The 21413-nt window shown below is 48.6% G+C and overlaps 1 protein-coding gene across 3 annotated transcripts in view; it reads right to left on the reverse strand.

Moving 5' to 3' along the window:
* Nucleotides 1–21413, reverse strand: part of PIGG (phosphatidylinositol glycan anchor biosynthesis class G (EMM blood group)) — a 42388-nt gene that overhangs the window by 13961 nt on the left and 7014 nt on the right. For all 3 annotated transcript variants that reach the window (XM_045774776.2, XM_045774773.2, XM_045774775.2), the window contains exons 3-9: nucleotides 20776–20985; nucleotides 19354–19542; nucleotides 18329–18470; nucleotides 9236–9448; nucleotides 5296–5513; nucleotides 4677–4958; nucleotides 2814–3271 (exon numbers count right to left, since the gene is read on the reverse strand). In XM_045774776.2, coding sequence (XP_045630732.2) covers nucleotides 2814–3271; nucleotides 4677–4958; nucleotides 5296–5513; nucleotides 9236–9448; nucleotides 18329–18470; nucleotides 19354–19542; nucleotides 20776–20985 — 1712 coding nt within the window. The remainder of the gene's footprint in view (nucleotides 1–2813; nucleotides 3272–4676; nucleotides 4959–5295; nucleotides 5514–9235; nucleotides 9449–18328; nucleotides 18471–19353; nucleotides 19543–20775; nucleotides 20986–21413) is intronic.

Here is a 21413-nt window from a genome sequence, read left to right on the forward strand (position 1 = left end):
CCTGCACTGACCAGCACAGCGATCTGCAGAAAACACTATCCACTGTATCCACTGGCTCCCATGGCAGCTCCACTGTCCCCCTCAGAGGTGAAGAGACTCTGGGCACACCGGATTTAGCAGGGTACACCCGCTCAGGGAGACAAAGCACGTTGTGGCGTGAACCCCTCTCATTCACTCATTGGCACAGACTGACTCACTTGAGAGTGTCTGCCCGTTCCCGGGGGGGGGGGGGAGACTTCACGGAGGGGCTGAGCATCTCAGCTTGGAGCACGAAGCTGTCGCGGCAGAGCGGCCCCCCCTGGCCCTGGCCCCCCACCCTGCTGTATCGGGGAGTGCTGCGCTGGAAGGCAGGGTGCTCTTCTGTGCTCGTGCTCACAAAGCCCAGACACTTGGAACTGTTAAGTGGGTGACTGACTACCTTGCTAAGGCTTGGAAAAGACTCAGAGGAAACATGTGGCCGGTGTCAAGACGTGGGCCCAGGGACGGCAGGTGGTGACAGGGGTCATGCTGGGACCTGGCCCTGCCCTTGTCCTTGCTCTGGGAGGCAGTCACCTGGGTGTGCATTCACCGTTGCCCTTTAAACTGTGTTCTGTGCACTCTCCTGGATTGTTAATTGTAACAACTGAAAAACAGGGGCGCCTGGGTGGCACAGCGGTTAAGCGTCTGCCTTCGGCTCAGGGCGTGATCCCGGCGTTATGGGATCGAGTCCCACATCAGGCTCCTCTGCTGGGAGCCTGCTTCTTCCTCTCCCACTCCCCCTGCTTGTGTTCCCTCTCACTGGCTGTCTCTATCTCTGTCGAATAAATAAATAAAATCTTTAAAAAAAAAAAAAAAACAGCAATAAGGAAGGTGAATTTACATGGCTCCCCAGAAGCTCTGCTATGAAGGAGAAATGGGGCCGTACTGTCGCCTCCTCACCAACTGACAGGACTAACTCAGCAGCACAGGGAAGACTCGTGATGCAGGGGGGCATCCTGCAGGGAAGAGTCCCGTCCCCCCAGTGTGCTGGAGGAGGGTCCGGACTGAGGAGCAGGGGGCGAGGCATCCAGGGTGGGAATTAGCACTTTCTCCTGCACTGCTTCAACTCCCCAGAAAAATAAGAAGTGAGGCCACTGGGCTGTCCCAGGGCTCCCCCAATCTCACATGCTTGGACAGGTGCCTCAGCTCCCTTCTGCTTCCTCTCCTGAGTAGGACAGGCCAGCAAGCTCTCTGCAGGCTTGCTGTGAAAATGAAACGAGCAGGCACACAGCAGGGATGTGAAAAAAGCTGCCTGTGGTCCCTGTGGCTGGCAGGCATTTGCTAACAGAGTTAACACCTGGGAGAAGTTTCCCACCAGAATTATCTGACCAGAGGAATGATTTTTATAGCTTTTGATGGATAGTTCCAGGTATCTTCCCAAAGGACCATGGCAGCATGTGGTCAGGGGTCCTCTGCTGCTTACCAGGACTAGGTTCTATCAATTCCTCCTGTGTGTCTACCTGACTATGAGTAAAACCACACCTTGTTGTTTGACCCGAAGCTCCCTGATCCCCAGGAGGGCAATCATGTCCCTTCTCTTTCTGTTGACATTCCCTCCTTTAGGAGCATGTCCAGTACTGTCCTGAGCCCCCCTCCTGGTAATTTTCATGCAAGTCCTTCACAGCAACAGGAAACAAATGTGCATTCTGTTCCTTCCTTCTACTTTAGTTTTCTAAGTCTTCATTGACAGACAATTAAAATGTATAACATAGGGGCACCTGGGTGGCTCAGTCGCTTAAGCGTCTGTCTTTGGCTCAGGTCATGATCCCGGGGTCCTGGGGTGGTGCCCCATGTCGGGCTCTCTGCTCAGCGGGGAGCCTGCTTCTCCCTCTGCCGCTCCCCTGCTTGTGTGCACACACTCTCTCTTTCAAATAAATAAATAATCTTAAAAAAATATATATATATATATAATATAGCCACATTTTTTGAGAGAGACAGAGAGAGAGAGAGAGACTGCATGGGGTTGGAGCAGGTAGAGGCAGAGGGAGAGAAAGAATCTCAAGCAGACTCCATGCTAGGTATGGAGCTAGACATGAGGCTCAATCTCCCGACCCTGAGACCATGACCTGAGCCGATCAAGAGTCAGACACTTACTTGACTGCACCACCCAGGTGCCCTGATACAGCCAAATCTTGACCTCTTCTGTCCCAGTTCCCTCTCTTTACTTTGATCCTCCCCATCTGCTATACTTCTGGCTTCAGGTGGGGAGAGAGGAGTGGGTGGCCAGAGGGAGTGTGGCCCTGCCCCAGCCCACATTGTCAGGGAGGAGGCAGCAAGTGACAAAACTACATCCTTGCTGCAGTTGGCATTTTATCTACTTATTTATTTTTAAAGATTTTATTTATTTATTTGACAGAAAGAGGCAGCAAGAGAGGGAACACAAACAGGGGGAGTGGGAGACGGAGAAGCAGGCTTCCCACTGAGCAGGGAGCCCGATGCGGGGCTTGATCCCAGGACCCTGGGATCATGACCTGAGCCGAAAGCAGATGCTTAACGACTGAGCCACCCAGGCACCTCTGCACCCAAATACCCCTGCAGTTGGCATTTTAAAACTCAAAGGTTTTCATAAACATAAACAATTACAGTGATTCAGCAATTAAAAAAACAAAACCCAAATAAATCCATCTTTCAAAACTAATTCATGGCTTACGGTCTATTTTTCCATATTTCTATATTTCCAAATATCATTTCTATTCTGAATATGAAAAATAGGCCTACATTTTGCAAAAGAAGACTCTGTGTGTGGCCAGTCAACCACGCAAGGTCTGGCCTAAGGCCACAGCTCATGCTCTTACCTGGCGAGCCAATGCCCCAAGTCAGGCCGGTGGGCCCACTGCACACCCGTCTGGTTTAGGGACCGCAGCAGCCGACAGCAGGTAAGTATCGCCCATGGGCTTGCTAACACCATCCACTTCTCATAGCCTCTGAGCGTGTCAAGGGCAGTGGGGTTCTTAGACACTCTGTGGGGCTCTAACACGTTACAACACGTGCTCCTGTCCCGTAATGCTGCTGCAGTGCTGACGAATCCCTCCTCCACGTGTGAGCACGGCTGGGGCTCACAGTCATCCCTTAGAAAGCAGTTTCTGTAGATTTCGTGACACAGAGCCAGACACAGGGTGTTAACGAGGAAATACCAGGTCTGGTGCTCCTCCTCGATGAAGCTGCTTGCACCCAGACTCAGCATGTGGCCCATGGTCCCCAATAAGATAAGAACATCTAACTCCGACCATTGTGCCTTTGGATGAGCTGGATTCTGGAAAAGGAAAGTGCATTTTGTGAGGGGAAAAAGTATAAAAATTACACAAATCCCACCACATGCACTTAACCTACTGTGACAGGTACTTGCTAGCCCCTCACACCCCACACCCATTTCCTGCTCTGATGGGACTGCCTATTCTCCTGGGGCACGGCCAGGGGCACAGAAACAGCACTGGCAGTTGTCACCCTGGACTGCAAGTCCTAAGCTGAGTGACCCACACCATCTGGGCAGGGCTGCAGCTCAGAGAGCTCACCTACCAGCTCCTGAACCCAGTCCTCCTTGAATCCTCACCCCTTCCCTGGGAGCCTGAGGTCTGCAGGGGTGGTCCACAGTCAGTTCCTGCTATTTGAAACCAAAGAACCCCAGGATATATTCCACCAAAGCAGACATCTAATTTCATCATGAATTTTCCAGAAATCCAGACGGTTTTCATTGAAATGATCAATTGTATTGAAACAACAAAGTTGGCATCACAGTCCTATCCTGTAAATATACTAACTGAAAGCATTTAAAATTAAAGATGAGAATTTAATGACTGTCATTTGATAATTATTTAATAATATTTACTCTATTTATCGTGTGCAGCTTATATAAGAAAGAAAGACACCATGAATCTGTTTAGGCCCTGGGGAATCAAATGGCTCTAGGGAAACCTATACTCTCATGGGGAACAGAAACGAGCCATAAACAACAACCCGTAAGTTCCTCACACACACACGCAGGGAAGGGCATCAGATGGCCCTGAGGTGCGGCAGCTGCACTGGGGGGGGGGTGGGGGAGCTGGAGTTACTTCCCTGAGTCCCTTGGGCTCCAGGCACCATGGACCAATTGTGACTGTCCATCTCTGCTTCACTGGCCTACCTATGAATAAAGGAGTCAGAGGCCAAAGATTCTAAGCAATCTAAAGGAAAACATCAGTCTTGAAAAGAAAAGGCAGGATGGACTCTCAAAGAAGGCAGCGTGAGGACAAGGTCCCGGGCTCCTGCTGACCTTCCTAGAAGGTCCAACGAGTAGACTCTTCTCTCTGAAACGTTCTTCCCTTGGCTGCAGCTCAAACACTTTGGGAGAGATGTCTATTCACACACTGCCCCATCAGCCAACTGCCTATTCATCTGTGACCAACAGCTCTGTACAGTCCCGTGATTACAGTCACAGGGACCCTGTCTTTCCCATAAAGAAACAAGGCACATGACCTGACAACACAGGTCTGAGTGTCTGAAGTCAGGATGCTCAGACGTCAGCCCCTCTGAAGTGTGGGCTCCTCTCCTTGGCTCCTTGACTCCGCCTGATACACACCTGGGGTTTAGCAGCCAGTGTCTGATGAATGAAAGATCAGCTGAAATAAGAGAAAATGGCCTACCCAGAAAGCCAGGGTCGTATGTGTAGGAATGAGCCTTACCTTGCTCAGGAATTTTCCACCGGCAAACATCTCGGCCAGAGCAGACATGACTGCACAGAGCAGTGCAGAGATCAACACCATCACTCCGCCTGCCGTCAGCCACGAGAGGCCACAGAAATAGCAGGAACTCTCGGCCGAGGTGCACACAATGACGTGAAGAGCAGAAAGAACCAGGAACGTCAAATAAAACAGTAGAGAAAACACAGGCGACCACAGAGGAACCTCCAGTTCAGCCTTGTTGTTCAGAGCTTGTGGGATGCTGAGCAGGAGCAGGGCTAGAACCTGGAACAGGAAAAGAGCAGCAGTGTCCACGACTGCTGGGCTCAGAGAGAACTCCTGACCTCGTGCCAGCTGTTCAAATGTTGGAAACAGAAGAGAAACATGATTTCTGATGAGCTGCCAAGAACGTATGCGTGCAGCAGTGTGGAGCACAGAAAGCTGACGCCTGACAGTACTTTGGGCATGAAGACACACGATGAAAGAGTTCAACAAACAAGGAAACTGGTATTTTTCCATTTTTAGAAAAAAACAGTATTTTATATGCTTTAAACTACAATATTCTGGCTGAGTTACCAAATCAGTTTAACAGCTGCGCCATAACTCCACACGAGCACCGTACCTCCAAAACCATGACAGTCCCCACCAGCATCGAGTAGATGTCGTACTGGGCCACTTGTCTGCTCAGGGACAGGCTCAGGGTCCTCAGCGCATCCAAGTACTGCCTGCGAACCTTGGCTCCCAGGTTGAAAAGGACTTCTGAGTTATTTTCCTCCAAGTACAGTCTGATCCAGTTCCCATGCAACCTCTCTGACATTTTAAACTGCTCAAATCCAGGCTCTAACAAGAAGAGGACAAGATCAAGACAGGACGACAGATCACAGACATTCACGCACATTTATCATTTCAAAGTATTCAGTTATTCACAGCACGTGGTGTGAGCATAAAGCCCGCTACCTAATGAAGATGACCTATCCCTTGGGGGGTGGCCAGCAGCACCCTCAGGAAAACTAACAGCCAGTGATGCTCACGAATCCTTGGATAGCCTGCCTGCCGGCCAGCCCACTACACCCCAAAGCACAAAGCAGCACACAACATGGAAGAAGTGTCTGCCCACTGCTCTGCGCCCTTTCTCTCCCTCCCACACCTGGCCTTGCCTCTTCCTCCCCCTTCTCTCTCAGTCTCTCTCCAAGCTTTTCTTCTTCTTTAAAGTGCAATACAGAAACACCCCAGGGATGCCTGGGTGGCTTACTCGGTTAAGTGTCTGCCTCCACTCAGGTCATGATCCCAGGGTCCTGGGATCGAGCCCCACATCGGGCTCCCTGCTCAGCGGGAAGCCTGCTTCTCCCTCTCTCTGCTTGTGCTCTCTCTCTCTCTGACAAATAAATAAATAAAACCTTTAAAAAACAAAACCAAAAACAACCCAGAAAGGCATTACATTAACAGGCCCTTGGTGTTACAAATCTTTCCAATGCTCACACATTGTGAGGACTGGGCAGGCAGTGGCCTGACGCTTCTTCCATCACATCCACTTCCCACTTTTGACTGACAGCACCCATCTTTGACCTGCTTCCCTTCTTCACATGTCCTGACCCCTCCTGCCACGATGCCGAGCTAGAAGACCTATCCCGACACACAGCCAGGGCTGGCAGAACAGCTCCTGAACTGAAGCCCAGCCCCAAATGCTGCCGTCCACTCTGGGACGGCAGTGGCAGGCAGCTCAGCATCAGGAAGCTGGACCAGACTTACTGGTCTGGAGAAAGACCAGACTTACTGGTGACTCAACTAGTCTGCAAAGCAAGAACTTCCTTTCCGAGACTCCATGGTATTTCCTGTGCTCTCCTGACCTCCAGCAGAGCTATTCCAGGATTAGGGTTAGGGTTGCTGTATAACCCTGAGCACAGCCCAAATGCCCGAAGCCCTGCCGGTGCTGCAGATAACAGGTGACCGAGTGCTGGTGGCCTGCATGACTCCAAGCCCCTCAACGCCTCTTCTTCCCCCATGACCTGAGATAGGGATGACGACCATGCCCACTCCAGAGCTCATGGGCTGGCAGGTGATAGCTGGGATCTAAACTCAATTAGTCTGGATCTAGGATGGAAAGCTTAATTGTTAGACCCCACCACCCTGCAGTCCTAGAGACATAGGGGCACCCATGTCTATATCCAGAATCACAGAGACATAGGGGCAGCAGGTCTATACCTCACCACATAGAATCATAGGGAAGTGAGCACCTGTGTATGTGTCCAAACAAGTATTTTGAGCATTGACGACATGCTACATGCAACCAGGTACAGTTCCTGCCTGCTTGGGCCTGTCATCTAGTTGGGGTCACAGGTTTTCACAAATGCTATGGAGGAAAGTAGGGGAATATGGGAGACTTTTGGTAACACTGAAGGAACTGACTAAAATCTGGAATTGAGGGTTGGCAACAATAAGGTCTGGCACTGAAGCTGAAGTGGAAGGTGGCCCAGAAATCCACCAGGTGATAACTGGGGAAGAGCATCCAGTCTATGGGAGTAGCACATGCAAAGGTCCCGAGGTGAGAAAGTCTGTCCCACTGGAATGAAAGTCAGGGAGCGATGGGAGAGTTGTATCAGATTGGGCTGGATGTCAGGGGAGGCCTTGAAATCGACTTCACTGTCAGACACGTACCGAGTTTTGTCTCGGGAAATAGGATCACTGACGGCATAGACAAAGGGCATTCTAGGAGTATAAGGCCCCATGAATGTTTTCTCATGCCAGGGACTGACCTACGTTCATCTCATGGGCTTCTTTCTGGCCATACCCACTGCAGTGCTTAATTCTCCCCACCTGTTCCTCCTGAAATAAGTAAACAACCCCCACTCTGGGACACATATTACCAATAATAAATTTGCAAAACCTACCAAACTCACAAGTTACTTTTGAAAACAAGCAAAGTAACTGTCGTCTCTCCTCTGGACTGAAATGTGCACCAGGGCTGGCCTCACTTTTCACACTGTTGCTCACTGGGGCCACCTCACGGACAAGGGGCTGGCCCCCGAAGTTCTCCCACCATTTAGGACACCCGGCCCCCCAGTCCTTGCTGGTTTTCCACAGGCAAGTCAAGGCCAGCCTACATCTCAGTGCAAACTTACGGGCATTCACTCTACTAACTAGTACTCCACTTTCTCAAGTAGGAAAAGTTGCCAACATCACATTAATTGCTGCCTCAAACTAGGAGTTGACCTAGTCAACTCCAAACAACCAAACCAGCCCCAGTCCCAGCCCCAAACATGATGTCCTTGATGCACCTTGATGGTCAGATAAATTGTTTGAAAAAATAGTCCTGGGGAGATGTGCTCTCTTGTTCTGGATCATTCTTACCAGCATATAAATACCCCTGAGTTTCTCCCAACTTAAAAATATAAACAACATACCCTGTGTTGGCCTCGGTCCACCTCACACAACAGCCATTTCCACGCCCCACTTCCTTCCCTGCCCGACTCCAGCCCAGCCCTCTATGTGCACCACTCCTGACAAAGTCATTGGTAACATCACCTGCCAGATGAATGGTCAAGTCTCAGTTCCTCATTTTATCCTACCTTGAGCAGCATTCGACTTGGCTGCTCACTCCTTCCTTCCTAAAATTCTTTCTTTACCTGGCTTCCTCAACACCAACCCCCTCACCCCACAAGCACCCCACTCTCCCACTTCAGTAATGGTCACTCCATTCTTCCATTGCTCTGCTGAGCATGTCAAGTTGTTCCTTATGCCTCTGGTTCACCTGCACCTTCTATCCAGTGCATCAGCAAATCCTGCTTGCACTGCCTTCAAAATATATCTGGAACGCAGCCGTCTGTCCTGGATATAGCACCGCCACTGCCTGGGCCCTCCCCTCCCCTTACTAGGGCACTGCAGCAGCCTTCAAACTCTCCTACAACACAAGGTAGAACCCTCCACACGGGCACCCGAGAGAGCCTCTGAAAATGTAGCTCAAAGATTTCAGACTGCACGGAAGGCTGCATGAGCTCCCCACCTAGCTCATGACAGAAGAGCCCCTCCAAGGCCTAAAAGGCCTCCCTATCCCTCTGACCTCGTCTCCTTCTGCCTTACTCCAGTTCGCCCTGCTCCAGCCACTCTGTCCCCTGGTCATCCTTTGAATGTGCAGACACGTCCCCGCCGTAGGCTCCTGCATCTGCCAAACACTCCCTCTGAGTCTCAGAGGCCAGGCCTCTGCCCCGACAGCCCTCCCCCCACCGCGTTCCCCGTCCCTTCCCCAGTACACCCTCCTTCTGAGGCATTCGTCGCCATCTGACAGCTGCTGCTACTTCTCTACCTCTGGAAGCCAAGCTCCATGAGGGCAGAGCCCTTGCATCTCCTCAGCCAAACAGGAACTTAGTGAAAAAATTCCATATTTGTTGAACGAATACATTTATTTATGAAAGAGCTTGATGTAGGTAATTGTATCTGTGGGTGTCGCTAACGGTGACCATCAGGGTTCTAAGAAAACAGAAGCACAGTCAAAGACTGAGACCCGCACACCATGAACACAGGAAAACACCAGGTGCAGTGGAAACATAGTCTCTTAACTGAGTTACCTTTTTTGTATGACGGTGCATTCTCCTGCAACAATTTGCTGAGCTGCACTGCATTTAAATGTAAAAACCTCAGTTGTTCTCTCACTGGTCTCCCTTCCACGGTGGGGAACAGGAGGCTGCCGACACTGTTCGCTGGGATTGGCAAACCAAGCCCTATTGCTAGGGTTGCAGCCAAGTCAGTCTGTTGAACATGCTTTGGACGTCTGATATCACCTAGAGAAAAGAAAATGGTTTAAGTGACAGGCTCTCAAACGTGTACGGTGGCAGTCATTCCCTCGACCTGCTATGACAAATTACCCGTATCTTCAAAGCATTCCATGTACATTCATAGGGAAGTCACCTCACTGGTGTTTGTGTCGACAAATTTACTAAACGCGCATTCTGTGTGGGCACGGGGACTTCCCCGAAGTAGCATACAATCTGTGGGAGAGATACCGGCAAGAGAACCTCAATACTGCCTGAGGTTCCGAGCTGGGGGTGGGCACGGAGGAAGCAGGTAGCTCTGCAGATGCTGAGGGTTGGTCACTTTGGTGAGGTCAACAGTCAAGCTCCTGAACCAGGGTGACGGTGGGATCTCTGGCGGCCCTACCGCCGTGGGTTCTGACAGGTCTACACAGCGCTGAGAAATGGACACAGACATCTCCGCGGCTCCTGAGTAGAACACACCTCTAACTGGGAAGAGTAGAATGAGGCTGGATTCAGCTGGGCCGAGTCCTATAACCAGCTCTAACAAACAAGACATCTGCCTACCGATGGCCTGAGCAATTGAAGGGCTTTAAGTCCAAGCAACGGCTAGCCTTCCTACTAACCCTTGCAAGGAGAATGGGTACCACAGCAGGACACTGGGCTCACACTCCTGCTTTGCCACTATCCAGCTGATGCCTTGGACAAGAACTTGACTTTGTCAGACTTTTCTCATCTGTAAAGACAATACCCAGCCACACCCCGGCACCCCGCCCCCCCTGCACTACTACAACACAGGTCTGAGGGGAACTGAGGGGGCCACCAGGGAAGTCTACCCAGGAGAGCTGGTGCTTGCTGGGAGTAACTTAGACACTCTACTGTGGGTTTGTAGAGGTTTTACTTTGATTATGGTACTTTCTGGTTGTAAAGAATTTTTCTTTTTAATTTGGTCAAATATATTAATCTTTTCTTGACTAACCCTCCACTGATGGCTCTGGGTTATACTTAGAAAGAAACTTCTACTCCGGTATTATCATGTGTTTTCTTCTAGTATTTTCCTATATGAAGTGCTTTGATCTGAAACCAAACCCAAAACAAAAAGCCCCCTTAAACTGCTTTTTGGCACTGATAAAGGTGGTGGTGCTGGTGTTACTCTGAGACTACTGTAGACCATTATGTGATACTCATATCCGGGGTTGCTGACAACCAGGATTCTAAGCTTGGGAGGAAGAGAGAAGAGATGTAAGATCTAAGAATTTCATTTCACAGCAGAGAATGTGGATTGCAAGTATCAATACAAACTCAAGACAATTTTATCTTAAAAAGACTTCCTTGCTTTGTCCAGAAATGGTAACTACACAAGAATCCATGAGTACCGCTCGCTCTGAGGTGGTGGTCCTCAAAGATCCCTTTCCACTGAAAGGAACGAGGGAATCCTGGAAAAGCAGCTGATTCCAGGTCTAGGCAAGGAACTGTGCACGAGAGGCTGGAACAACTTTTCAGAGCAGGCAGCGACAGAGTCCTCAGAGATACTAAAGGCTCTGTTGCTGCCTGAGACCTTAAGGCTGGAAGGACTCAGAAGCTAATCTGAATCAGAGGCTCCTACTAGTTAAAGATGGGACAAACTGAACATTGAAAAGAAAAATATTTATACTGAATTGAAACAAACTATGCTTAAACCCATGAGTTCACAACGCTACTGAACACCAACAACACAACCCCTAATTGGTCACAGTTGAAGCACGCTAGTGAACTCACAGTGAACTAATTCATTGATTTGAAACTGGAAATCAAGTGGGAAGAATAACCCATCTTCACTCCTATCTCTGTTACAAAAATGGTACTGCTAGGTAACAAAAAGTAGATTGGGGAAGATTCTCCTTATAGAATTATTCTGGATAGTTAATGAAAAAAAGAATTAGACAATTGAATATCACTGTCTCCAACCTCCGGTGAGTTACTGGCCCTAGCTGGTCATCAATGGCTACCAGCTTCACTACGCAGCAAAGAGTCAGATGCTGCTGGAGACAGCCTTACGAAAACCAACTAAATCAATGGGATCTGAATGTGTCTCCTGGTCAGAGAGGATTCACAGAGGAACAGAGGACATGTCAACAGACAGTGCAGAGGAAGACTCCCCAGGACAAATAACCAGGTTTTCCCAACAAACAAATTGTTGTAAAATAGAAGAGGATGGAGTGGGGACCCACAGACAGAAGAGACGTAAAGAGACACACCAACCTCAGTGCGTGGATCTTACTGGTATCTTAACTCAAACAACTAAAGAGGGAGACAGACATTGGAAATTTGAACACTGACCATTTGATGAATAAAGGAAGGAATACCATATTTTAAATGTGCTAACAGTATCGAGACTATGGTAAGAAAGTAAGAAAAGCACATAACTTCTAGAGACCTGCTTTCAAGTAAAACAGGAGAGGAAAACAGGCGAGAGGAGAGAAGACGTGAGAATGGCTATAACAGGGGCACCTGGGTGGCTCAGTCCATTGAGCGTCTGCCTTCAGCTCAGGTCATGATCCCAGAATTCTGGGATTGGGATCAAGCCTGGTCCTGCTCGGTGGGGAGTCTGCTTCTCCCTCTGCCCCTCACCCAAATCATGCTCACTCTCTCACACACTCTCTCTCAAATACATAAAAATCTTAAAAAAAAAAAAAAAAGAAAAAAAGATTGGCCATAACTGGCCCATAACCACTGAAACTGGGTGGTGGGCTTGGGGGTTTAATACACTGTTTTGACTACTTTCGTATGTCTGAAAATTTACATAATAAGGAGTCTTTAGAGGCATTTAAATGTTTTGATCTGGGATTTACCTAGGTTCAAAGAATGAGATAGATTTTCCCATCACTTCTGGAATGCCTTCTCTTTTCTACATTAATGTGAAATGCCACCTTTTGTCACCAAATGCCCAGATCTACTGGGGTCTATTTTTGGCCTCTTGACTTTGCTCTACTGGTTAGCGTGACTGGCTCTTGCCAGCAGTATTTTGAGAACTGTAATTCTGTTAACACTAATACAAGGGAGGCCACATTACACAGTGGGTTTTACCCTGTAGAAGAAGGAAAAGCATTTCAGAAAACCATTCTCTCCATCCAGCACCCAGGCCTTCTTGCACCTGTCTCCTCTCCACTGGCCCCAGCAATGTGCTCTGTACAGCTAAGCCACCTTTCACACATTCAATCAACAAATACTGATGAGACGGCCACTGTAGGCCACTATTCTGGGCTTGAGGAATAGAATATGAAAGAACAGGCAAAGTCCCTGCCCTTCACGGAGCTTACATCCTGTTAGCAGGAGGAAGACAATAAAATATACCTGCTCTCCCCTGTGTGGAGGTCGAGCAGAGGCATGAGGTCAGAACTCTGGGGGTGGGCAGTAGCAGGCTGGGGGTGTATGAAATCACATGGTACACAACTCAGAACTGCTTATTTTTCAACACCTCAAGATTTATTTTTATTAGAATAAGCAACAAACATTTACATGAATCTGTAGGATAAAAATAAGCCTTCAAAGACCTATCAGGAAGGTGGCATGAGGAGCTCTGTGGATCTGCTTGCCAGGAAAACAAGCATAGCTGGTAAAAATTATAAAAACCACCACAAGAATTTATAGCTTCTGGAAACCATCTAGGGACATACAGCAAATGAAGAAATCTTTGTTCAAGAAAATCTCCTAAGCTTGGTAAGAGCAGGGGAGTGTGAGGCACCTGAGGAACCATGACTCACTCCCTACCCCCTGTAGCTCCACGGGACAGACTCCACTCTGAGAGGACAGAGCAAAGAACACGGGGCTCCCTCACCCCTGGGTCCCTGTGGGGTCTCTGAGCTCTCCTGGGGAGTAACAACCTGCCAGCATTGCCCATCCTCCTCAGCTATGTGGGGTAGAGGCTCAATCCTAGCTGAGTGGCTGGGAGCTCCCTTTTTCTGCCCAGCCCCATACAGAATTTCTACCCCAGTCTGCTTGCAGGGTAGAGGCTGCCCCCAGAAGAGGCTAGTGGAAAGATCAGAGGCTACTACACAGAGCCCCCAAGAGAAAGGGACTGCTGTCACTGCCCGTAACTAGAAACCATGGCTCAGAGATTTTGCCCAGGGCAGGCCACAGAACAGAGCAAAGCTCCCCACAAAAGAACTGACTTTGTCTGAAACAGAAGGTGGTGAATTCAAGCCTAGGAATGCTCTTGAAAACAATGGAGATCTTGGAGGTGGGCAGCTGAGAGGAGGCTGGTAGCTTCATGATAGCCACAAGCTAAACCACAGGCCAGTTGGGCGCTCACAGAGAGGGTCAGAACCATCTCAGAGAATAGCCTCGAAAATAAGCCTGCAAAGGGGCTCAAATACAAGATCAGATCGTGGAGCACATTTATTATAGGTTGTCAAAAATAAGGCAATCAGCTGGCAACAAGTGGAGCCTGACAGCTGGGTGTGACAGCAACAGAGGCAATAACCTAGCACAGCTACCACAGAGAGAGACAGGCACAGGGCGTCAGTGGGACCGCTGTCACCAGGGCGGCTGTGCCAGCACGGGAGCCACAGCAGACTCCATGCTGCAGGAGAGAGAATTCACTGAAGTGGTCTAGCCATGCCTTTCAGCAAATAAACAAGGGAACAGCCCCGAGGGTGGGGGTGGGGGCGGGGTCAGCATCCAGAGTTGCTACAGTGTATTATTTGAAATGGTCAGTTTTTGCCGAAAACTATGAGCAATCATGCAAAGAAATAGGAAAGTACGACTCAGAAGAAAAAAGAACAGAACCTTCCAGTAAAGGGCCCAGATGCTAGAGGTAACAGACAGACTTTCAAGCAGCCACCACAAACACGTTCAAAGAGCTACAGGAAACTACACATAGACAAGTAAAGGAAGGTCTGATGACAATGTGTCATCGAATAGAGATTATCAACAAAGAGACAGAAATTATAAAGGAAAGAATCTATGGAAACTGTGAAGATGAGAAATATAATCACCGAAATGAAAAATTCACTATAGTTGCACAAGAGCAGATTTTGAACTGGCAGAAGAATGACCAAATTTAAAGGCAGACTGATAAAATTATACAATCTGAAAAACAGAAACTTTCCCAAATTTGATGAGAACCATTAATCTACCCATCCGAGAGGCTCAACGAACTCCAAGTTGAATAAACACAAAACAGACATATATAACAAAAGTGCTGACAGACAAGACAAGGGAAGCCCGGTCAGACTGAGGATGTCTCATCAGAAGCCGTGCAGGCCAGAAGGCAGTGGGACAGCACACCCAAAGTACTGAGAGAGAGAAGACGGTCAGCTCAGAGTCTTCTACCCAGCAAAACTACCTTTTAAAAATGAAGACATACTAAAGACATCCCAGATTAAAAACAAAAAACAACAAAAAAGAAACTATTTATTGCTAGCAAACCTGCATTATAAGAAATGCTAAAGGAGGTTCTTCAGGCTGAAAACAAGAGACTCCAGATGTTAATTTCGATCCATAAAACAAGCAGAGATCATCAGTAGTTACACAATTATAAAACAGCATAAGCACACATTTAAAAAGCCATTATATAAAGCATACGTATAGTTACGTCCTCAGTTTGTAACACAGAAATGTACTGCACTTGGAGTGCTTGGGGGGCTCAGTCGCTAAAGCGTCTGCCCGAGGCTCAGGTCATGATCCCAGGGTCCTGGGATCGAGTTCCACATCGGGCTCCCTGCTCAGCGGGGAGTCTGCTTCTCCCTCTGCCTCTGTCACTTCCCCTCACTCATGCTCTCTCTCTCAAATAAATGAATAAAATCTAAAAAAAAAAAAGTACCAAATGTGACAGTAACAGCATAGAAAAGGTAAGTGGGGCAAAGCTGTACTGGAGAAAGAAAACAACACCACATGAAAACATCTGTCCAGGGGCGCCTGTGTGGCTCAGTCATTTAAGCGTCTGACTCTTGATTTTAGCTCAGGCCATGACTTCAGGGTCCTGGGATCGAGCCCTGCATCAGGCTCCCTGCTCAGTGGGGAGTCTGCTTCTCCCTCTCCCTCTGCCCCTCCCCCTGCTTGCACATACTCTCTTGCTCTCTCTCTAAAAGAAATAAATAAATCTTAGGGAAAAAAAAAAAAAATCTGTCCACAGAAAAACTTCCCAAAATGTTCACAGCAACATTATTCGTAACAGCTGAAAAGTGGAAACAACCCATATGTCTATCAACAGATGGATACATGATGTGGTCTATCCATCATGTGGAACATAATCCAGCCAAGGAAAGGGATGAAGTCCTGATGCCACTACTACCTGGATGAACCCTGACATCATCACGCCAAGTGAAAGCAGCCAGTCACACAAGGCCACGTACTACAAGGTCCATTCATAGGAAATGTCCAGAAGAGGCAAATCTACAGAGATGAAAAAAAGATTAGCGGTTGCTGGCAGCTAGGGGTAGGGGGGGTAAGTGGGGGTACACTGTCCTGAAATTAATACTGACTCTGAGCGAGCTACTTGCAGTGCAGTCCTGGCTCATAAAATAAGCATAATGAGACAACTGAACACAACCATTCCTGATACAAGTACACAAATGACACTGTCCGCACTGAGGTCAGTGACCTGAACAGCCCTGTCAGTGCCCTGCACACGCAGCCTCCCTGGCTGTTCCCGGCACTGAAGACGCGGTCAGGCCTCCCACGGAGGACATTCTGAAATACCCATCTCGGAGGTGGAACACTAGCACTTTAGTTCAACAACAACCCTAACACCCCTACAAGAAAAACCACCGGCTTAGTTGTCTCTTTTGCTCCACAGACCACAAGACCCCCGAGGGTGGAGGCTGCCCACAGTGCCCAGCACAGTGCCTGGCCCACCGCAGGTACGCGGCACACCTGTGCTGGATGCATGAGTGGACAGGGCATTTCTGGCATGGGGCTCTCGTTCAGTAGGGGAGCCGCACGGGACCCAGCTTCGGTATGCAGTGTGGGAAAGCCAGGTCTAGAAGGCTGGTGCTCTGACGGGTAGTGTGTGCGCTCCCTGGAAGACAGGTTTCTGCAAGACACCTAGAATAGGAAGGCTCAGGTCCCAAGAGCTAATGACTTATATCCTAGGAGATCAGATGTCCGAGAGGAGGAAGTGTTGCAAAAAGATTGAAGGAAACCAACGGAGATTCTTCCCCAACCAATCCTTGCTCGAGTGGGAGATTCATTCATTTGACAACCCTTTTTGGCACCCATCACATACCAGGCAATGTTTGGGCCCAAGGCAGGCAAGTACCAAAGAACAAAACAGATCTGGCCCTGCCGACTGTAGCGTGAAGTGCAGAGAGGAGGTGGCTGTTACATGATCACACAAGTCTGTAACTACAATCTAAGCCAAGAAGCAGGGCAGCACACGTGGACTGCTATGAATGACGAACAGAGGGAGGGCAATTTAGTTTCATGGATGAGTGAGTGACAGCTGAAACCAGGGATGAGTGGACAACCAGGCCAAAGGGCTGACGATGATGGAGTTGGGCACATGGAGAAGAGCTTGTCACCTGGGGGACCCGTGCGAACGGCAGAGGCCAGGACACACCGACTAATGGTGAATACGGTTCAGGATGAAGCTGCGAGGTAGGAAAGAAGCCTCACATAGGATTGTTACTTGATCCAAAGTTCAGCTACTGAAAGGTTTTATGTATGGGAGATTGGGGTTGGTCTAGAATGTGGGGAGCAAGGGAGAAGGAGGGTGAAGGCAGACGCCCACATTTCCACCTGGAAGACTCACTTGAAGGTGCCATCTGCTGGCAGGGGAATACGAGAGGGCAGATGGGACGTGCAGCTGTCGTAGTTGCTCGACCTTTGGGAGACCCAAGTGGAGGAGTCAGACATGTAGCTGAGCAGACAGTCTGGAGATCGGAAAAGAGGAAACAGCTACAGGGATCAACCTGACAAGTGTAGAGCCTATTCATGGCATTTAAAACTATGGGAGTGGACGAGATAATCTCAGGAGTGAATGTAGAATGAAACTAGGGAGGCAGTCCAGAAAGAATGCCAGGACCAGGAGCTAAGCTAGCAAAGACCAGACAGCAAAGCAAGAGGTGGGAAGAAAATCAGACAAATGGGAGCTACTAGAACTAGGGGTCAGAGATGCCCAATGGTACTGAAGGGTCACGTGAAAGGAGGCCGGAGAGTGTCCAACTCAGAGACAGCCGGTGAGCGAAGCGGGCGTGCTGTAAAGTGAGGAGGCAGAGGCGGTGCACGGTGAGGGAGAGACAGGGCACACGGCTGTGAGGCAAGTCGGCCCGTGTATGTTTGGGGTGCAGAGTTGGGCTGTCTTAATGCTGACAGGCCCCTGGTTAGTCCTGCTCCGACTGATCCTATGACTCCTAAGAGTTTCAAAAGATGGATCGTTTATAAAAATTTTAATTATTGGGGCACCTGGGTGGCTCAGTTGGTTGGGCGTCTGCCTTTGGCTCAGGTCGTGATCCCGGAGTCCTGGGATCGAGCCCCGCATCGGGCTCCCTGCTCAGTGTGAGCCTGCTTGTCCCTCTCCCTCTGCCCCTCTCCCCTGCTCGTGTTCTCTCTCTTTCTTTCAGTGTCTGTCTCTCTCTCAAATAAATAAATACAATCTTAAAAAAATTAATTATTATGTTTCTTTCTTTCAGTTCATATGTTTTCAGATGTCTTGAAGATACTGGTAATTTTCATTAACAGTTCCAGATGCCCAGGCAGTGACATTCGTACAACAAAATCCCTAAAAAGAATATTTGTATTTTAAGAATCAGGACAAGAAATGTAAATTCCAAATCCTGGTTGCCCCTCACCCTATTAATTTTCATCCTCACATTGCTCAGGATATTTCAAACTTGCACAGCTTCCAAAAAATGATTTTTTAAAATTAAAATCAGTCTACAGAAAACAGATACATAAAATACAGTTTAAAATATATTTCTAAACCCTCACCAGGTTTTCTTTCAAATGCAGAACTGATCAACATCAGAGCGGTGTTAAGCTCCTCCACGGAAGAGGCCCCATGACCTCCTGTTTCTGACATGCCATGATCACCACAAAGCACCAGCAAATTGGGTACAAGAGTCTCTCTCTCCTACAAGGCAAAGGAAAAATATTTCAATTGCATTCAGACTGAGGAGAATAGACGACCTTGTTAAGGAAACAGCTGTAGATTTTACCTTTACTTTATAAATAGTAGCTCTTTACAAATGAGTTAGACTTTTTTTTTAACCTACGAGCTTACAGCTAGATCAAAGGGTGAAAGACAAATATCATAAATAAAACAAACGGAATCGTAGGGAGGTCATGGGGCACAGGAGGGTTATATTCAGGGCCTCTCAGGCAGAGGATTTGGGCCTGGTTTCTGTCTTTGCCACTGCTGAGCTGTGACAGCCTAGGCACATGCCTTGTCACGCCTGTCTCCTTATGTGTCACACGGGATTGGCTCTCAGCCTGGGAACCAGCCAAGGGACTCTGCTGCTCCTGGATGTTCCCAGGCAGGCTCTGCCTAGCTCTTGCTACTTCGTCACCTGGAATGCAACTTCACAGAGGGCGTATCTGCCCCTCCCTCCCTTCAAGGCTCTGCTCCCATCTCACACATCCTGAAGGACGGCTGCTTTCACCATTCTGCTTCAAATTACAGCTTCTCTCTCAGATGCCGTTCCCACCTCCTGCTCTGTTTTCTTAGTGTACTTATGTACTTGTTGATTACCCTCGTCTGTCCTTCCTGTCTACAGTATAAGCTCTACAGATGCCTGCACAGGCGTTCAGGAACTAGTAGTGGGATGAATGGTCAATGGTGGACATAGTCAGAACTGCTGGGAGGCTGAGCTTGTGCTCTGTGCTTACAGGCAAACTGAGTGATGGTGGGCGTGGCGTTCACCTAGGTCTCAAGCCCACTTCAGGAACCTGGTATCTCCTAGGAGACGCTGGCACGGCGACACTCTCGTGCTGCATGGCGCACCAGCGAGCCTTACCTCGGACAGCAGCGAGGTGTGGATCTTCATCAGGATGCTGTCCATCTCCCGGAGTTTGTGCCCGATCAGAGGGCTGCTGGGCCCAGAGACGTGGCCGATGTGGTCCAGCCCGAGGTAGTGGAGGATTAACACATCCCAATCCCCTCTTTGTAATACTTTATCCAAATGCCTCGTAACATTATCATCCACCTACGAAGGGGAAAAAGTACGTATGAACGGCTTCCTTATTTCCCTTCACCTACACTCTCCAAGGGAAAGTGATACAGTCCTTTTAAAATCTAGGTGTTTGTTTTAGGTAACAGGACTCAGAGTCCGACAAGACCAAAAAAACCGCTAAACACAAACAGAAAAACCTGTCATAAAAAAGTCAAACAAATATTAGCATTAGACGAAGCTTTCACTAATATCGTCCTCATGTTTCTAAGGTACAGATAGAACATACCATACAGGTAATTTAAATGAGAATTGTTCTAACAAAAATGTTCTGTGGGACCCCTACTGGGAATTAACTAACACTAAGCAGATGACCAAGTCCCACAGGTGCCAGAGTTCAGGTGACTGGTGGGGTGAAGCTGAGGCCATTTAAGTGTGTCCTATGAGAAGGCTGTTTGGGGAGGACAGAGATACAGCTCTGAGCCTGGTCAGCCCTGACCATTCAGCTGGCCCACCTCTCTCCTGCTGAAAAGTCTCTACAAAGGGAAGGGTCTCTGAGTGATGAGACAGAGGATGGGGAAACTCACTCCTGGACAGTAACTGCTGCATGTACAGAGGTCAACTTTAGCAAAGGGTATTAATGTAAGCAAGGCTGCAAATGCTCTACCAGGCCTAGCAAACTGAGCTGGTGTGGGTTTGTCTCTGCTCTCTGGGGCCTCCCTCTGCTTCCAGGGTCAAGTTTCTAACTAGAGGTCTAATCACACCCTTTTTCCTTGCTGGACACTGCACTCCCAGCACAAGGCAATGCCCTTCAGGACCAGGCTCCACCCAGCTGACCATCTGTCCTCCCACCTCCCCACTGGGGACACTGCTGCACTAATAGGAGAACCAGTAGCCTCAAGGATCCCAAGGAAGCCATGGAGTCCTCAGGCTCTGCCCTGTACCGATGCTGCCACCCCCATTCTGTCCACTTGGGAAGTCCCCACTCACTTCTCAAAACAGCTTAAATGGCTCCTTGCTGGGAAGCCCTTCCTGATCCTCCATACCCCATCAACAGGTGTTTACCTGTTCCAGGAGAACTTTCCTCACACCTCCATCAGGGTTTATGACCCTGGGTTGTAAATGATTATGTGAATGAACAGCGTCTACCATCTCTCCATACCTCTCCCAGTTACTAATAAAAGCCACCTGTAAAACAATTTTGCCTCTCACGGACAGGGTATCAGACTCTGTGTAGTATGACAAAGTCTTCTCATTTTAAAAACTGACCTCTGTATAATCTGACACAAAAAATGAGGTTGTTCCATCATACTCCACAAAATGCTTTGGGAATAATTTCACCCATGTTTCGTCTCCATAAAAGATCATTCTTTTCCCAGCTGCTTTTGCCTGTGTGATCACGTTGTCTTCCAACAGTGCGGGGGAATTGAGGTTCCTGACAACATCAATGAAGCCGGGGAGGCTCCCTGTCATCAATGCCTGCAGGAGGAAACATTCAAGAAATTAGACTATGGAATCCAAAGCACAGCATGGGAAGGAGTGCCGAAGATCATATTATGGATGAAAGAGGAGAGCATAAAACTAGGACATCCCCAATCCTGGAAGCTGGGTCAGTGGTAGGACAGAGGGGCAAGCTGCACACATTCTTGGAAAACTAGCAAACCTGATCTCAAAGACTTGGCTGTATTTCAGCCAATGAGAGGATGAAGGAGGAGGCTGTGGGCAGCTGGATGACAGTGGTGGACAGAAAAGCTGTATGTCATAGCAACTGAAGACAATGGCAAAGTATGCACCGAAAACATGAACCTGTATACTCAGCTTCCCACCAGGTCCTCACCTAAGCTTCAAAGCTGCTCTGCGTGACAAGCAAACTCCGTGTACTCATCTTACAACCCAGCAATTCTAAT

Source organism: Ursus americanus, chromosome 8 (assembly GCF_024610735.1).
Source record: "Ursus americanus isolate L20-20 chromosome 8, mUrsAme1.1.p, whole genome shotgun sequence".
NCBI classification, from domain to species: domain Eukaryota; kingdom Metazoa; phylum Chordata; class Mammalia; order Carnivora; family Ursidae; genus Ursus; species Ursus americanus.